General features: G+C 38.4%; 1 protein-coding gene across 1 annotated transcript; it reads right to left on the bottom strand.

The window, feature by feature from the left end:
* Positions 1-619: 619 nt before the first annotated feature.
* On the bottom strand, positions 620-1344 carry LOC103111945 (BBSome-interacting protein 1-like). The gene has a single exon (XM_007521287.3). The coding sequence runs from the start codon at positions 1275-1277 to the stop codon at positions 1068-1070; it is 210 nt and encodes a 69-aa protein (XP_007521349.2). The 5' UTR covers positions 1278-1344; the 3' UTR covers positions 620-1067.
* Between the last annotated feature and the right edge of the window lie 18282 nt (positions 1345-19626).

Raw genomic sequence — 19626 nt, 5'->3', positions numbered from 1 at the left:
GACAGGTGAAGGTTTATTTATTTATTTATTTATTCCTTTTCGTTGCCCTTGTTGTTTTACTGTTGTAATCATTATTATTATTGATTTCATCATTGTTGTTGGATAGGACAGAGATGGGGAGAGAAAGACACCTGCAGACTTGCTTCACCGCCTAGGAAGCGACTCCCCTGCAGGTGGAGAGCCGGGGGCTCAAATCGGGATCCTTATGCCGGTCCTTGTGCTTTGTGCCACGTGCGCTCGACCTGCTGTGTACTGCCCGACTCCCAGGTGAAGGTTTCTTAACCACATTTGGTTATTGTAAGAGTTTTGTTATCAATGCTAGGACTGATTGGATAGGAGAGCCTTAAAAATGACATGATGTATTTAAGTTCATAAAAGTAGTTTTAGGGCCAGAAAAACAGCTCATTGGGACAAGCATGCCTACTTTGCCGAGCCTGTGACTCAGGTTAGAGCCTGGCCCCCACTTGCATTGGAGGAAGCTGTGGTGTGGTGTGGTGTCTCCTCCTCTCCTGCTCCCCTCTCTGAAGAAAGTCTCCTTAGCAGGTGATGACCAAAAAGTTAAAATGAGATAATGTAAAACACAAAACCAAAAAAAAAAACACATGCAAAAACTTTAAGATTAATGTTATAATATGTAAATTTTAATCATTAAAAGTCAGTGTGTATATATGACATTCAATTTACCACTAAATGTTCAATTATACTGTTCACCATAAATTGACTTTTCCATTTCCTTCGATTCATTGGTCTTGATGTGTAGAGTCTCTGAATATAAAAGTTGTATTTGTAACTTGGGCCTAGAATGTTACCTGGAAACTGACAGTGATAAGAATTGGGAACAATAATTTGCTGTTCAAAAAACTTGGGTAAAACTCATAAAATTTGGGTTCAATATTTTGAAATTGGATATATTCAATAATAGTTTATGTTCAATACTAGTCTTATTAGTTGAGTATTTTTATATTATATATGTGAATCAACTTTCCTAACATACTACTTCCAGCATACAGATTATTTTTTTGCTATTATAGTAGGTAAAGGAGGGTATTCTGTAGAAGTGTTATCATTCAGTGGATTATCTGCTTTGCCTTTTCTGCCATTTCATGTTGCCAAATTGTATCTTGTGCTGCTTGTTGCATTTTCTCCAGTTTTTCCAGGGTCAGAGCTTTTAAGGGTAAAAGTTTGGGTTTACACAACACCAGTGTGGTTATATCTTCTGCAGACAACTGTCCTTGTTTTGGAAGAACTTCACGGAATATCGACTTCATTTCTGCCATATCTCAGTTGTTGGATGATAGCTTTTTCCTGACAGTTTTACTGTTCTTTTCCCCGCTGCTTTAAGCATTCGTCTGTTGGTATGCATGAGACCCCTTCTGTTTCATTTGGTTTAAATCCCCCCTGCTTAACACTATTCTATTTACATAACCACTGCATTCTATTTACATAACCACTGTTAACAAGCACCACCCTCCCTCCAGGGCATTGGTGGATTCTCCCCTGCTCTGCCCCCTCCTTGTCACACTCTGATTTTCACCAGTCACTTTTCTCTCCACCCTCTCTATGTCACATCCTGCTTCCACCCTACTTGGCAAGTATATATAAATACAGCATTGTGAGTTTTAGGGTACTTGAGTTTAGCTTAGCTCTGCTTAGATTGTGCTGCGTCCTGCATGAATAAAGAGATACTGCCTACAGCTCAACCATGAGTCCCCAGTCGTCTGTTACCCACCCTTGAAGCCAGCCCGGTGAAAACAACCTAGCCCAGCAAAAACAACATTCGTCCAGGTATTACCAATGACAGTTCTTGACTCAAGCCTACAGAAGGAAAGATGTGTCTCTTCCCTGATGGCTCAACTGTTGCCCTGGGCAACCGTGAGTTCGGGCCGTGTATATGTTTAGATGTGACATACACAGAAAGATAAACATTTGTATATTAGAAATATAATTCAAATTATATTTCTAATATACAAAAATATAAACAAACCATAAAATATTAGAAAATAATTTACATAAGGCAACATCTGAAAAACATTCAGACAGCTAGGAAAGCAGCATGGCTGGTAGGACACAGGACTTGTTATGTGGGGGATCACTGGTTCTGTCAAACAGTACCTGTGATTGCATCATGCTTGGTTCCTCCCTTGTCATATACAGATATGAGCACTCAAATAAAATACACACATCTTTCAAATTAATGCAAGTGTCTACATATCAAAGCTATGGTATATGTAAATATATAATTATCTTGTTAAAATTCTTACATTTCATACAAACCTTAATAAATTTAAATGTAAATCTGAATCTTAAAAAATATTTCTAGAGGTAAGCATTACATACAATTGCTGTAAGTACTTTTAGATAAAAATAAATTTTTCTAGATTAGTTTAATTACAAGTAATCAATTTTGTTCCTTACGTATTAAGAGTATGTGGAGAAAATGGGAAAATAAAGAGAAAATAAATGACAGTAATATGGATGAAAATAGACTTAACTGGGTGGAGACAAGTGAGAGGAATGTAAACAAGTATCTAAACTAAGATAAAGGCCTATCCTATCATAAATTAAGAATGTAGGAGGTTTTCACTTTACTAATTTGAATTTTAAAAATATAAGTGATTTCTTGTTCTTAGAAATAAAATAAAATCAGAGATACACGATTTTAATGGGTAGTAGGCTGTGATGTGCTTTTCATGTTTCTCCTTTCAGTGTCTTCTGGAGTCAGATTTGGAGCAAAAATCTAAGTTATGTAATGTTTCCACTACCGAGACTCGTCCATCTCCAATCTTAACTATTTCACTTCCAATACACTTCTCATATATAACAAACTTCTAATATGTGGTCACTGTATTCTGTTCGATATTCCTTATGAAACACACCAGGCTTTATCCTTCCTCAAGGCTTCTACATATGTTTTGAAGTCTGTCAGCAATGTTTCTCCCACAGCGTTAAATGACTTGCTTCTCGCTTTCTGTGCTAAAACTCATCCCATTTAATAGAACTTTTCAAATCACTGCTTGAGTCAAATCACAAAAAGAAACTCATACCTGAATATCCAGTACCCTTCTTTTTTATATAATTTATTATCATCTGCAGTATTAAATCTACACTGGATGTACTCTATTATACTTCCTATTGTGAATGACTGAAGTTGAATCTGGCACATAGTAAGCAGTCAAACTATGCCTATTGTGGTAAAAATATTTAATTGGGGGACAGACAGTAGTGCACCAGGTCAAGCACACATAGAGCAAAGCCTAAAGACCAGGTCAAGGTTTCCCACCTGCAGGGAAGTCTCTTCCTAAGCAGTAAAATAGGTCTGCAGGTGTCTTTCTCTCCATCTCTCAGTCTTTCCTTCCCCTTTCAATTTCTCTCTGTCCTATCCACTAAAATGGAAATAGTGGCCGCCAGGAGCAGTGGACTCATTGTGCAGTAACGGAGCCCCAGCAATTATCTTGGAAGATAATAATAATAATAATAATAATAATAATTCCCAGAACATTTCTATGTTGACTGATTCAGAAACTAGTATAAAGAATATAGTATAAAGCAGTATTACACAAAATCTCAGTCATGACACTGAATGAAATGACTTATTTAACTGAACACATATGCTTAAGGACAGAAATTGCAAATTATATTTATTAGTATATAGACAGATATACTTCCAAGATCCACAGGGAATTCAGACAAATATAAATCATCATTTCTGACTATCAAATAAATGAATAGATAGCTTGGGTGAAAAATAATCCAGATGCTTTTGCATACGATTCTGTACTTTTAGTATAAACAATTTCCCATTTATAGAAGGAAGCATATTGTTTAATGAATAATAATATATCAACAGAGGTTGTCACATTATAGCATTACAATGACAGTCTTTTATTTGAATAGAACTAAAAAGTCTGCTAAAATTTAACTGAAACACTCATAAACATCATAAATGTTCTTTTATAATATTTAAAGACAAAATTACAAATACTTTATAACACAAAGTTCTTAACATTTTAAAATATTAAATATATCATGAAAAGGTATATCATTAATAAGTTCTATAAAATGAATAAAAGAAACATCGAAAATTAATTCTAATTCAATGCTGTCTTGGATAATAAGATATCACTGTTTCTTATCTATAACCCAATAGTGCACCTATTAATACCATAATTTATTAAGATCATAACTTATCAATTCCTAGTCTCTAAACATGGTCTCACCCATTGTATCTCTCTCATGGGTTGGTCAAATCATTCCCTGAAAACACTCAGTATCCTCTGATTAAACCAGGAACTCAGTACCTATCTTTGAATTCAACTATGAGGTCAACAATAGTACTTCCTTAAACAATGGAATTCTCGTAAATTATCTTATTATACTGATAATAAAAGAAATAAAATAAATTAAAATAATTAATGTCTAGAAAGAGTTATCCTTTGTGTGTAGTTTACATAATTTCTGCCATATTTGCAGGTAAATCTTTGGGTTCACCAGTTTCTTCTTCTTTCATCTCAAAGATTTTATTCTGGTATTAATGTGGATTACATGATACACCATACAATGAAAGAGTGTTCTTTTTAAATTGAGGGTATTGATGGCTTACAACCAACAATAAATACAGTTGTATATGTGCAAAAAATTCTCACTTTTCTGGAAAACACAATACCCCCCCCCCCAGTGCCCTTCATCCACCATCTAGGTCCTCCTTCATCATTGTGCACCAGGATCCAGAACCCAGGAGCCCCCTCTCCCAAAGTCTTTTACTTTGGTGCAATACACCAAACCCAGCCCAAGTTCCGCTTTGTGTTTTCACTTCTGTTACTATTTCTAACCTTCTGTCAATGAGTGAGATCATCCAATATTCATCTTTCTCTTTCTGGTGTATCTCACTTAGCATTATTCCCTCAAGCTCCATCCAAGATGAGCTGAAGAAGGTGAATTCAACATTAGCAAAAATCTACTGGAAGAGCTACAACAATATATTAATAGCAACACAGTAATAGTAGGAGATTTCAACTCCCCACTCTCTCAACTTTCCAGATCATCTAGGAAGAGAATTAATAAAGAAATGAGGAAATTACATGAAGAGATAAACTGGAACTATTACCCATTTTCAGAGTTATTCACCCCAAGAAATTGGAATACACATTCTGTTCAAGTCCATGGGAGATTCTCAAGGAAAGACCATGTCTCAGGCCACAAAGACAGTGTATTACAAATTCAAGAACACTGAAATCATCCCAAGCATTTTCTTATACCACTGTTCGTTATACTTAATAACGAACAAAAATTTAGTAAAAGTCCCCAAATATGGAAAATCAACATTACACTACCTTACAACTACTGGGTCAAAGAGAAATAATGAAGGAAATCAAAATGTTTTAAGAATTCAGTGAAAATAAGACACAAGCTATCAAAATATCTGAGACACAGCTAAGGGAGTACTAAGAAGGAAATGTATACCCACACAAGCACTCATATAAAAATAAGGGAAAGCTCAAGTAAACAACCTCACTGCATATCTTAAAGACTTAGAAGAGGAACAAAGGTATCCTAAAGCAACCAGGTGAACTGAAATAACTAAAATTAGGGAAGTCTAAGAATTTTTAAGAGAATTCACTTCTATTTGTTATAATGATGTGAATCTTACAAAACAACAGCATACAAAGTAGAAGGAAGGAATCAGCAATGTAAAACCTCAGCACAAAAATGTCGAAAGGTAACTGTTAACTTATAATAGTTTTTGAACTCTTAAGAGTATGACTATCTATAATTTTAGCCTACAGCATGTAGCCATCAAATACCGGAAAAAACTGACTTTATATAAATGACTTTTTATTAGCCAGGTACTATATATGAATACATATATCATAGTTCATATAAACAGGGATTTTATTATATAAAAATATCAGTAAGTATACAAATCCCAACTCTATGTATGTGCAAGTTTAATTAAATTAAACTTAAAATTGTAGAAAAAAACTTTACCTAGGGTTCTTAACCCTGAGACCAATATTCTCTTATCAAATTCTCATGAAATACTCATTTGAAAATAGTGATTTTTGGTTGTGCTATTTTCCTTCCCAATGCAATATCTGCACTTATATAAACTATCAAAATCTTAATGTCTTATATATCCAGGGAAAGTTGCTTTACTACTTCAACCTTTTCAATATTCCGTATTTTGATTGCTCTGCCCTTCCACTCCACTTACAGTTTACAGCCTCAGTGAACTGTCTGGAAGAAATTAGATTGCCAAGGAAACACACACACACACACACACACACACACACACACACACAGCCAAAGATTGAAGAGATCAACTTTTAAGTATTAACTATGCACTAGTGTTAAGGACTACTCTGTGAATTTGGAGATATTTGGGGGTAAATTTTGGACTAAACAATATCATCATAATATGATTTAGGATGGGGAAATATATTGTTTTTAAGTAAATAGCACTATATAGAACACAGTTTATTTTTATTTAGATATAAAATTGGTGTAATATTCTCAGTGTAGAGTCCAAAATTAAAAATATATCAGTAAAAGGAACAGGTCCAATCATTCTGTTGCAAAATCTTTAAATGAAAACATTATTCATGATGGTCAGTGAGATATTCTTCTGTACAGATTTTAAGTTGCAGTTGTAATTGACTAAGTGAAAAACCAAAAGTGAATGTGGGTAGCAAATACCACTATTTAAAAACACAAGACAATTTCATGTAATATAACATTGATGTTGATTTCTTGGAAAAGGCTGTATTATATATAATTAGATCAGAACACCAGAAATAGAGACTTCATTTAAATGGCTGTATACTTAACTGAAAGAAAACAAGATAGGAAATTGAAATGATAGGAAAAGATACTCTACAAGCAGAGCTCTTCACTTACATTCAAACTCAGGGGAAACAATCCTATCAGACAAAGCAAATCTGCAGCCTCTGCTTATTCATAAATTCATTCGCCTACACTCTGTCTTCAGCTTTCTTTTTTCTTCCGTTCTTTCTGAGCATTTGGAGATGTATATGTTGTTAAAATTTTTGGAAGACTCTTGCCGGGCTGGCTTGCTTCACGGGCGGGTAACAGAGACGCAGAGACAACGGCTGGGCAGGGAAGCTGTATTTCTTTATTTAGGACCAACGATTTATAAACTAAGACAAACTAATCACCAAACAGAACTCTGCTGTCTCTTTGCGGCGGCACAAGCACCCTCTCTTACTCTCGAACTCCCGAACTCTCGAACTCTGGAACTCTCTAACTCTGGAACTCTGGAACTCTCTTACTTGAGAGTCCTCTGAAACTCTGGCACACTGGAACTCTCTCTTACTCTGTAACCCTGAAACTCTCGAACTCAGGAACTCAGGAACTCTGGCACTCTCAAACTATGGAACTCAGGAACTCTCTGACTCAGGAACCCTCTCGGGGTTCCTTGGGGCGGGGCCAAGCAGGCCCGCGAAATTAACAGGACTCATCCAATTCTCTTGGCGGGGGAGGGCTAGAACAAACCAATGTAAAGCAAACGACAATTCCCCCTTTTCTTTTTAACTAAATGACTATAGTATCAAGGGTGTGGGGTGAACAGAAACATATATAACAAAAACCAGCATGTTGTCAAGGGAAGGCCTGAGGGGGCCATATCTGAAAAAAAAACATTTCTTGCCTTTGGGGGGCTACTTGCCTCGATGGGCAATTGCATGGGGGCGGGGAACAGCCTAGAGTTCCACAGGCAGCTGGCTGCAACTTACTTACTATGAAACAAAACTTGTTATTAGCATATCTACTGCACGGTCCAAAGTTTCTACTAGAGAAGGAATTTGAGACTTTTACATATCAACAACGTCTTTTAACCTTTTGTTACACCCATTCAAGATGGAGACACACCCTAGGTGTGGGCCGGAGAGGAAACCTCAGGCACGAGAATAATTAGCATAGCCATTGTGCGATCTACCATTTCTAATAGAGAAGGTAGTGTTTTACATATCAACAAGTCTATTTAACCTTTTGTTTAGACCAACTTAGTTAAAATATATTGATTGTTAACTAATTTTTACCTTAGACTTTAAATGTAAGTTAATTTTATCTTTATGAGAATTACATTGAAAACCTTTTTCATTTAACTTTGACTAGCAAGAATTTAGCCTTAAAGCTACTGTTTACCAAACTTTAAACATACACATAAACATGGTCATTAATACACAAGGAGAGAAACCTTTGTTACGAAGACATGTCATTTTAAACACGAATTTAAATCTGTACTGTCTTAGTTGTTGGGGGTGGGGTTCACCATCTGGAGGTGGCTTCCCGCGCAGCTCCACTTCTAGGAATTGCAGGTTGCGATCTCTGCACAAGTCTCTGCGTACTCCAGCTTGTCTGTCTTCAGACCCGACCGGCAGCTGGAGATCTCGTGTGCCCAGTTTCGGCAGGGAGCCCGGGGGTCCGGGAGGCCCGGGATGGTTCCAGAATTCATAGAAAGAGGGCAGGCAGGCCATCTTTGTAGAAGGCGTGAGCCTAGGTGCCCAGGGGTGGCGGCCATGATGGGCCGCCGCGGCCCTGCCCCATGGCCCTGCCATGTCTGCTGCCCTGTACGCAGTGGCCGAGCAGTGTGGAGGGATCACGCGTCCAGTGCCCTGCACCATGCAGTGGAGAGCCGGCTCCTGTGGGCTGGCCTCGGTCTCTAGCATGTTGGCATCGGGCTCTAGCGTGTTGGTATCGGGCTCTAGCGTGTTGGCTTCGGGCTCCAGCGTGTTGGCATTGGGCTCCTGCGTGCTGGCGTCGGGCTCCTGCGGGCTGGCGTCAGTCTCTTGCGGGCTGTGGGGCTGCGGGGCTGCGGGCGCAGTGCGTGGGGTTGTCTGGGCGCAGCCGGCTGGCTGGCTGTTTAACCAGGTGGAAACGGCAGCTCTGTGCCTCGCCTCCCGCCCGCTGGCTCTTCCCACTGGCTGTTCTGAGTTCACTAGAGCGAGTGGAAACCACAGAGTGGTCCAGAGATAAATGTTCCAGAAACAGCAAAACAGTCTCGTGAAGAAAGAGCAGAGGCCTTTGGAGATCTCTTCACAAGCAGAAGAGAAGGCCATAGTGGATAGGTAGCCAAATTGTCTTTACTTATCTGAGAGATGCGCAGGTCAGGTCCACGTGGGCGCCATTTGTTGTTAAAATTTCGGAGGCTCTTGCCGGCCGTGCTGGCTTGCTTCACGGGCGGGTAACAGAGACGCAGAGACAACGACTGGGCAGGGAAGCTGTATTTCTTTATTTAGGACCAACGATTTATAAACTAAGACAAACTAATCACCAAACAGAACTCTGCTGTCTCTTTGCGGCGGCACAAGCACCCTCTCTTACTCTCGAACTCCCGAACTCTCGAACTCTGGAACTCTCTAACTCTGGAACTCTGGAACTCTCTTACTTGAGAGTCCTCTGAAACTCTGGCACACTGGAACTCTCTCTTACTCTGTAACCCTGAAACTCTCGAACTCAGGAACTCTGGCACTCTCAAACTATGGAACTCAGGAACTCTCTGACTCAGGAACCCTCTCGGGGTTCCTTGGGGCGGGGCCAAGCAGGCCCGCGAAATTAACAGGACTCATCCAATTCTCTTGACGGGGGAGGGCTAGAACAAACCAATGTAAAGCATACGACAGTATATATCTATCTTCATTAAAAGCCAATCAAGGAGAACATTTGTATTTCTAGCTGAGAAGCAGTTTTCATGGTTTGGTAAGCAAACTGCTTTCTTCTGAGGATATTATTATAATGTAACTCAGGGAATGACATTAGAGAAGACATTTCTTTACATGTTTTGTTTAACCCATGAGTTTTTAAAGAATAGGTGAAATAAAATGGATCTGTGTGAGAATTTAAAGACAGAATAATGACTCTACCTACAGAAAAATCAACAGCTCATGCTTGAGCAATGGTTTCTGCTAATCAAATGCACTCCAAAACCACATTGATTCTAAAAAAAAAAAACAGTTTCTTAAAAATAGCACTCTTATAAATTACTTATTGGAAAATGAAAGTTTGCATTCCAATTTACCCTCCAACAAAAATCATGCATATCATATATTTTTGCAGATTTGAAACAATATGCATAGGGAAGGGGTCAATAAAATCATGCACAGTTTTCCTTTCTGGGTTATGCTCAACATTGAAATGGAAAAAAAAATGTTATCATCATGTTTTAGTTTGTAGAGACTGTATTCATTCCTTTATTAGTGAATATGCCCTCAAACACAGTAGTCTCTTGGTGGCATATTATATAGACATATTGGAATTCACTCTGTCTTCCCTTCCTCTCTTGATTTCTGTCTGTCCTATCCAACAACATCAATGGCAACAATGACAATAAGGACAACAAGGGCAACAAAATGGGGAAAAATTGCCTCTAGGAGTAGTGGATTTGTAGTGCAGGCACTGAGCCCCAGCAATAATCTCAGAGGCAAAAGAAAGAAAGAAAGAAAGAAAGAAAGAAAGGGAGAGAAAGGAAGAAAGGAAGGAAAATAAAAAGAAAAAATTCTGTACAGAGGATTAATAAATAAAATGAACTAGGGAAAAAAAGAGCATCAAAAACATTTCAAGGGCTCTGATGTTTATCTCTCAAAAATAAAATATTAAATAAAAAACATTTCGGAGGGAGAGGAAGATGGCGGCCTGAGAAGTCTCTGACAGCGAGCGCTCTGACCGCATCGTTGGCAACGGTAGGATTTTCTGCCTTTAGCAGGCCAGTCAATAAGGGGGGGCACCAAAGAAGTGATTACAGTTTAATTTGGGTTAAGAATTAGAGTAAAGGTGACACGGACTAGCGGGGCTCCAGAATTCCCAGGGCGCCGGGCAAGGCGAGTGCGCCGGGCATTGTCCTCCGCCTGCCCAGGAAGGCGGCTCCTCCGCCGGTTGCAGAGCGCGGCGGGCAGAGGACCCGGAGAGAGCACTATAGCTCGGGGGCTTCCTCTTGGGAGAATCCAGGGTCCACCACGACCCTGAGAGCAGATCCAAAGACTTCTTGAGTATAGCTCTCATTGGATCAAAGGATTAGGAGCTAGTTTTCATTTTTGAGAAATCCTTTAAAAAAGTCTGGAGGGGGGGGTTTCCCAGAAGATGGCGGATGGAGAAGCAGCTAGCCTTTGAGCTCCTGACACATCTCGTGTAAACAATAGGATTTTCTGCCTTTAGCAGGCCAGCCAATAAGGGGCCATAGCGGTCATACCAAGGAGGTGTCTATAACTTAATTTGGGTTAAGAATTAGAATAGGGGAAAAAAATTCTTTTTTCTTCCTTTTAATTTTCAAGCATACATCCTTCCCGCCGCCCCCCCCCCCCCCATAAGCAGTGCCTGGGACCAGCTACTAGCAGGATACCCCATACCACCAAACAGGGTTTTTTTTTTTTTAAACTCACTGATACACATTTGGGAAGTTCCTCGCACTGCCCTTTAATTACAACCCTTCTTCTTATCTTCTCCCTTTCCTCTCTCTTATCTCTCTCTATCTCTTTTTTTTATTTTTTATTTTTTTTTTATCTTGTCATACACTTCTTTCTTCTTTGCCTTTCTGAATTTGTGAATTACTTTGGGGAAGAAATCTGACCCAGAGTGGACTCTCTATGTGTGTATCTCTGCTCTAGTTCCCTTTACACTCTTGTTACCCCTAGAATATACACTGGATAGTAGATTTGCATAACTGTCTATTCTTGCTATCCTCTCTTTCTTTTCTCTTTCTTCACTGGGATTTGGTTACTATTTTTTCACGGACTGGAGAAATTGTTTGGCTAACTGGTAACGATTAAACTCCTTCAATACTTACTTCAGTTGCTACTGTAATTCCGGAGGTTGGTGAGTGCAATTGTCATAAAGGTATTTAGTACAGTGTTACTTGTGCTCAAAACACAACAACTGAGGAACAACAGAGCATTAAAAAAAAAAAAGAGAGAAACACATAAACAAAAAAAAAATGGGTAGATTAAAAACAAATAAAACTGCTACCCCAATGAATGAAGACAAGAGCCCAGAAGAAAATATAAATCAGTCAGAAGTAACCATAGATAAGAAAAGTATGCAAGCAATAATAAACTTATTAATCACAGAAATGAAAACAACATTGGAGGAAAGGAATGGCAGTATTAGGGAAACAACAGTTGAGACCCCCAAGGAAAATACTGATTATCTTGAGACAATTAGAGAACTGAAAGCTGAAATAGCTGTAATGAAGAAAGAAGCTGAGGCAAGGGAAAGCAGACTAACAGAAGCAGAAAACAGAATTAGTCAGACAGAGGATGAGTTAGAGAAAACGAAGAAAGAGGTGAAAGAGCTTAAAAAGAGATTGAGAGACACTGAAAACAACAACAGAGACATATGGGATGATCTCAAAAGAAGTAACATTCGTATAATTGGCCTGCCAGAGGAAGAAAGAGAGGAAGGGGAAGCAAACATTCTAGAGGAAATAATACAAGAAAATTTCCCAGACCTGAATAACAGAAAGGATATCAAGGTGCAAGAGGCCCAGAGAGTACCAAACAGAATCAACCCAGACCTGAAAACACCAAGACACATCATAGTCACAATGAGAAGAAGTAAGGATAAAGAAAGGATCCTAAAGGCTGCAAGAGAGAAACAAAAAGTCACATACAGGGGAAAACCCATAAGACTTTCTGCAGATTTCTCAACTCAAACTCTAAAAGCCAGAAGGGAGTGGCAAGATATCTATCGAGCCCTGAATGAAAAAGGGTTTCAACCAAGGATAATATATCCTGCTAGACTTTCATTCAAGCTAGATGGAGGGATCAAAACCTTCTTAGACAAACAACAGTTAAAGGAGGCAACTATCACCAAGCCGGCCCTGAAAGAGGTACTAAAAGACCTCTTATAAACAAGAACATCACTATAATACTTGTAATATATCAGAGTAAACAAATCCTTTTTTAGAACAATGGCACTACAATACATTAAATCCATAATATCAATAAATGTCAATGGCTTAAACTCACCCATCAAAAGGCACAGGGTGGGGGATGGATCAGAAAACATAACCCAACCATATGCTGCTTGCAAGAATCCCATCTGTCACAACAAGATAAACACAGACTTAAAGTGAAAGGATGGAAAACTATCATACAGGCTAACGGTCCACAAAAAAGGGCAGGAAGAGCCATTCTCATCTCAGACACGATAGATTTTAAATTAAATAAAGTAATAAAAGATAGGCAAGGACATTACATAATGATTAGAGGATCAATCAGCCAAGAAGACTTAACAATTATTAACATCTATGCACCCAACGAGGGACCATCTAAATACATTAAACACCTACTGAAAGAATTTCAAAAATACATCAATAGTAATACAATAATAGTGGGAGACTTCAATACCCCACTCTCACACTTAGACAGATCAACAAAGCAGAGAACCAATAAAGATACAAGAGAATTGAATGAAGAGATTGACAGACTAGACCTCTTGGACATTTTCAGACTCCTCCACCCCAAAAAACTGGAATACACCTTCTTTTCAAATCCACATAACACATACTCAAGGATAGACCACATGTTAGGCCACAAAGACAGCATCAATAAATTCAAGAGCATTGAAATCATCCCAAGTATCTTCTCAGACCACAGTGGAGTAAAACTAACTTTTAACAACAAACGGAAAATTATTAAAAGACATAGAATTTGGAAACTAAACAACATGCTCCTTAAGAACCACTGGGTCAGAGACTCACTCAAACAGGAAATTCAAATGTTCCTGGAAACTAATGAAAATGAAGACACAACCTATCAAAATATTTGGGACACAGCGAAAGCAGTACTGAGAGGGAAACTTATAGCCATACAATCACATATTAAACACCAAGAAGAAGCCCAAATGAACGACCTTACTACACACCTCAAGGACTTAGAGGAAGAGGAACAAAGGAACCCTAAAGCAACCAGAAGGACAGAGATCACTAAAGTTAGAGCAGAAATAAACAACATCGAAAATAAAAAACCATACAAAAGATCAATGAAGCCAAATGTTGGTTCTTTGAAAGATTAAACAAAATTGACAAACCCCTAGCCAGACTCACCAAACAAAAAAGAGAGAAGACTCAAATTAATAGAATTGTAAACGATGCAGGAGATATCACAACTGACACCACAGAAATCCAGAGAATTCTGCGAAACTTCTATAAATAACTATATGCCACCAAGCTAGAGAATCTGGAAGAAATGGAACAATTCCTAGAAACCTATGCACTTCCAAAACTGAACCAAGAAGAACTACAAAATCTAAATGCACCAATCACAGACAAAGAAATTGAAACCGTTATTAAGAATCTCCCCAACAACAAAAGTCCTGGACCAGATGGCTTCACAAATGAATTCTACAAAACTTTCAGGAAACAGTTAATACCCATACTTCTTAAGCTATTCCATAAGATTGAAGAAACAGGAATACTCCCTTCCACCTTTTATGAAGCCAACATCACCCTGATACCAAAAGCTGATAGGGACAGAACAAAAAAGGAAAACTACAGACCAATATCTCTGATGAACATAGATGCCAAAATATTAAATAAGATCTTGGCCAACCGGATACAGCAACACATCAAAAAGATTGTTCATCATGACCAAGTGGGATTCATCCCAGGAATGCAAGGCTGGTTCAACATCCGTAAATCAATCAATGTCATTCATCACATCAATAAAAGCAAAGCCAAAAACCACATGATTATCTCAATAGATGCAGAGAAAGCCTTTGACAAAATCCAACACCCATTCATGCTCAAAACTCTACAGAAAATTGGAATAGATGGGAAATTCCTCAAGATATTGGAGTCTATATATAGCAAACCTACAGCCAACATCATACTCAATGGAGAGAAGCTGAAAGCATTCCCCCTCAGATCGGGGACTAGACAGGGCTGTCCACTGTCACCGTTACTCTTCAACATAGTATTGGAAGTTCTTGTCATAGCAATCAGGCAAGAGAAAGAAATCAAAGGGATACAGATTGGAAGGGAAGAAGTCAAGCTCTCACTATTTGCAGATGATATGATAGTATACATAGAAAGACCTAAAGAATCCAGTAGAAAATTACTGGAAGTTGTTAGGCAATATAGCAAGGTATCAGGCTACAAAATCAATGTACAAAAATCAGTGGCATTTCTTTATGCAAACACTAAATCTGAAGAAGAAGACATCCAGAAATCACTCCCATTTACTGTTTCAGCAAAATCAATCAAATACCTAGGAATAAAGTTGACCAAAGAAGTGAAAGACTTGTATACTGAAAACTATGAGTTGCTACTCAAGGAGATAGAAACTGATACCAAGAAATGGAAAGATATCCCATGCTCATGGATTGGAAGAATAAATATCATCAAAATGAATATTCTCCCCAGAGCCATATACAAATTTAATGCAATACCCATCAAAGTTCCACCAGACTTCTTTAAGAGAATAGAACAAACACTACAATCATTTATCTGGAACCTGAAAACACCTAGAATTGCCAAAACCATCTTAAGGAAAAGAAACAGAAATAGAGGCATCACACTCCCAGACCTTAAACTATATTATAAAGCCATCATCATCAAAACAGCATGGTACTGGAACAAAAATAGGCATACAGATCAGTGGAACAGAATTGAAAGCCCAGAAGTAAATCCCAACACCTATGGGCATCTAATCGTTGATAAGGGGTCCCAAAGGATTAAATGGGAAAAGGAGGCTCTCTTCAATAAATGGTGCTGGGAAAACTGGGTTGAAACATGCAGAAGAATGAAATTGAACCACTTTATCTCACCAGAAACAAAAATCAACTCCAAATGGATCAAAGACCTAGATGTCAGACCAGAAACAATCAAATACTTAGAGGAAAACATTGGTAAAACACTTTCCCACATACACCTCAAGGACATCTTTGATGAATCAAACCCAATTGCAAGGAAGACCAAAGCAGAAACAAACCAATGGGACTACATCAAATTGAAAAGCTTCTGCACATCCAAAGAAACTATTAAACAAACAGAGAGAACCCTCACAGAATGGGAGAAAATCTTCGCATGCCAGACATCAGACAAGAAACTAATCACCAAAATATATAAAGAGCTCAGCAAACTTAGCACCAAAAAAGCAAATGACCCCATCCAAAAATGGGCAGAGGAAATGAACAAAACATTCACCACAGAGGAGATCCAAAAGGCTAAGAAACATATGAAAAACTGCTCTAGGTCACTGATTATCAGAGAAATTCAAATCAATACAACACTAAGATACCACCTCACTCCTGTAAGAATGGCATACATCAAAAAGGACAGCAGCAACAAATGCTGGAGAGGATGTGGGGACAGAGGAACCCTTTTACATTGCTGGTGGGAATGTAAATTGGTACAGCCTCTGTGGAGAGCAGTCTGGAAAACTCTCAGAAGGCTAGACATGGACCTTCCATATGACCCAATAATTCCTCTCCTGGGGTTATACCCCAAGGACTCCATAACACCCAACCAAAAAGTGGTGTGTACTCCTATATTCATAGCAGCACAATTCAATATAGCTAAAACCTGGAAGCAACCCAGGTGCCCAACAACAGATGAGTGGCTGAGAAAGCTGTGGTATATATACACAATGGAATACTATGCAGCTATCAAGAACAATGAACCCACCTTCTCTGACCCATCTTGGACAGAGCTAGAAGGAATTATGTTAAGTGAGCTAAGTCAGAAAGATAAAGATGAGTATGGGATGATCCCACTCATCAACAGAAGCTGACTAAGAAGATCTGAAAGGGAAACTAAAAGCAGGACCTGATCAAATTGTAAGTAGGACACCAAAGTAAAACCCCAGTGGTGAGGGGTAGGCATGTAGCTTCCTGGGCCAGTGGGGGGTGGGAGTGGGCGGGAGGGATGGGTCACAGTCCTTTGGTGGTGGGAATGGTGTTTATGTACACTCCTAGCAAAATGTAGACATATAAATCAGTAGCTAATTAATATGAGAGGGGGAAATCAATTGCATGTCTTAAAGTTTCTCAAAAGACAAACAGAATCTTTTTAATATATAGGCTATGTATTTGATATGCGGACTCTCTCAAAAGCCTAGACCAAGTAGATTAGAAGCTTCCAATAGCACAGCTATATACAAGATACTGGGTACTGTCCAGCAAACCATAACAAAGGGACTTTTCAAAGTTAACCCAATTAACAAATAATGTGATGATAATATTAACTATTGATTGTCTTTTTGAACCCTAAGACAGCAGGAACCTCACATCTTCACTATAGAGCCCTACTTCCCCCAGTCCTGGAACCCTTGGATAGGGCCCACTTTCCCGTATGCATCTCCCAATCCAAACCAAATAACATTGCATTTGCCGATCACAACCTAACCAAAGCAACGATTGCTACCTCAACATGCTTCACCTCAGAATGTATCCAGAGACTTCACGTGTGGAATGACAACCCTTCAGCTTCATTACTCGGGTGAGACCTTTCCTTTAATAGTACACTCCAATTTCATCTCAGGTAGTTCACTTTCTAACAAAGTCCCATAACCTAGATATACACCAGTTTCTGTGAGAGAGAGCTTATGTGCACACGTATCCATAAACTACTGCAAAATATATACCTGAAAGCAGGACTACACTAGAGTTTACAGTGAGTACCTCCCTAACACTTCCTCTCCACTATTCCAAGCTTGGGATTCATGATTGCTCAACAAATTGTTTGGCTTCATATGTTAACTCTCTTTTCAATCACCAGGTTCCAGATGCCACCAGGATGCTGGCTAGGCTTCCCTGGATTGAAGACCCCACCAATGTGTCCTGGAGCTCAGCTTCCCCAGAGTCACACCCTACTAGGGAAAGAGAGAGGCAGACTGGGGGTATGGACCGACCAGTCAACGCCCATGTTCAGCGGGGAAGCAATTACAGAAGCCAGACCTTCTACCTTCTGCAACCCTCAACGACCCTGGGTCCATGCTCCCAGAGGGATAGAGAATGGGAAAGCTATCAGGGGAGGGGGTGGGTTATGGGGATTGGGTGTTGGGAATTGTGTGGAGTTGTACCCCTCCTACCTTATGCTTTTGTTCACTAATCCTTTCTTAAATAAAAAATAAAAAAAAAAAAAAACATTTCAAGGTAAATAAGTTGTAGTCCTTTGAATACCCTTCAAAATATACACATGAAATTTATTATTATAAATAATATACATATGAATGTTAACATTAATATATTTATATTTTGATGAAGGTATCTTTGATCAGATTTTACTATAAAAACATCATCATCTCTTCATGTAAAAATTACCTTTCAAATAATTACTGTCAAACTGGAAGCTGCAAGGGATGGCAGTATATAGGGAATAGCAAAGTTAGTGTCCCATAGCCCAAAATTAAGTGGAGGAGAGGAAGTGAACTCTGAGGTGAGCATGAGGATACAAAATAGAGGTCATTTTCTGCAATAATAAAATCTCCCTTTACAGTGCCCTTGTATTACCACTCCCCTATAAAAAGAACATAAAAGGAAGAAATAATCTCCTAAATTCTAGAAAGAGAGAATAAAAGACCACTTTCAGAACCCTTTGAGTGGTGTTACTGAACTATCACTTGACCTTGAGTGACAGAAACACAATTTTACAGTAGACTTCATTTCTATAGAATTCCACTGATGGAAAAATAGGTATCTTTCTCACTGATGACTCCACTTTATATTCTAGTAGAGAGTCTCTGCAAGTTGCAGAGAATTAGATGTGCCTTAGCTGTCCAAAGATGAGAAATCTGTGAAATGATGATGGCTGTAACAATATCGAAGGCTGAATAAAAGCTGTTCACTTATTCTTGCAGAGGAAGTTGGACACAGGAAGCAAGATGTGCTTTTTGACTGACACAGAGTCTAGGGTTTAGTGAATAAATGATTTATTTATGCTTTAGCAGTCAGATCCTTCGAGCTGACAGTAATTAAGTGAATAACTGGATCTAGAGAGATCTTGTCAATAACTATGGGTTCACTGTATCCAAAATATGGATTTTAATTATTTTCACAATAAATGTGTCCTTTTTAATCTATAAATACCAAATGATATTATATTTAACCAGAGATTTAGGAGGGATAATTACTTTAACATGGCTTTAAAAGTAATGAATATGTCAGAGTATTATTATAGAGAACAAGTCAGTAATATCCCTACTTAGTAACACCCATGATACTTCCATAATTAAAAACTCTTATGTCTGTTGCTTATATTAATATCTCATTTTACAAATGTGAAATCAAATTTTAGGTATCAGTGAGGCCAAATCAATTTCACGTATCTGCTGGAACAGATAGGTGGGATTTATTTGGAGTCAAGAAAATATCAGCCTTGTGAGAATAGTATTGGTTTGCATTTTATTGCTTCATCATTGATCTGTAATACATATGTATGGAATAAATATAGAGGATGGAACAATATAAAAGGAAACATTATAATGTTCTAAATGGTGGATTTCTCATTTTTTTTTATGTTAGTCCATCACTGTATCTAAGGAGCCTGAATATAAGCAAAACATAAATGTGAAACAAATGGTTCCTACACATTTAATAGAGGTTTCTTGAGTCTATCAATTTCCCAGGTAGTTCTGCAGTTTCTACCTTTTTCCCTAAAGTTGTCAGAGATGAGAAGTG

Source organism: Erinaceus europaeus, chromosome 14, assembly GCF_950295315.1.
Source record: "Erinaceus europaeus chromosome 14, mEriEur2.1, whole genome shotgun sequence".
Classification (NCBI taxonomy): domain Eukaryota; kingdom Metazoa; phylum Chordata; class Mammalia; order Eulipotyphla; family Erinaceidae; genus Erinaceus; species Erinaceus europaeus.
Note: the sequence above shows the minus strand (reverse complement) of the source record. Positions and strands in the feature narration are given on the sequence as shown.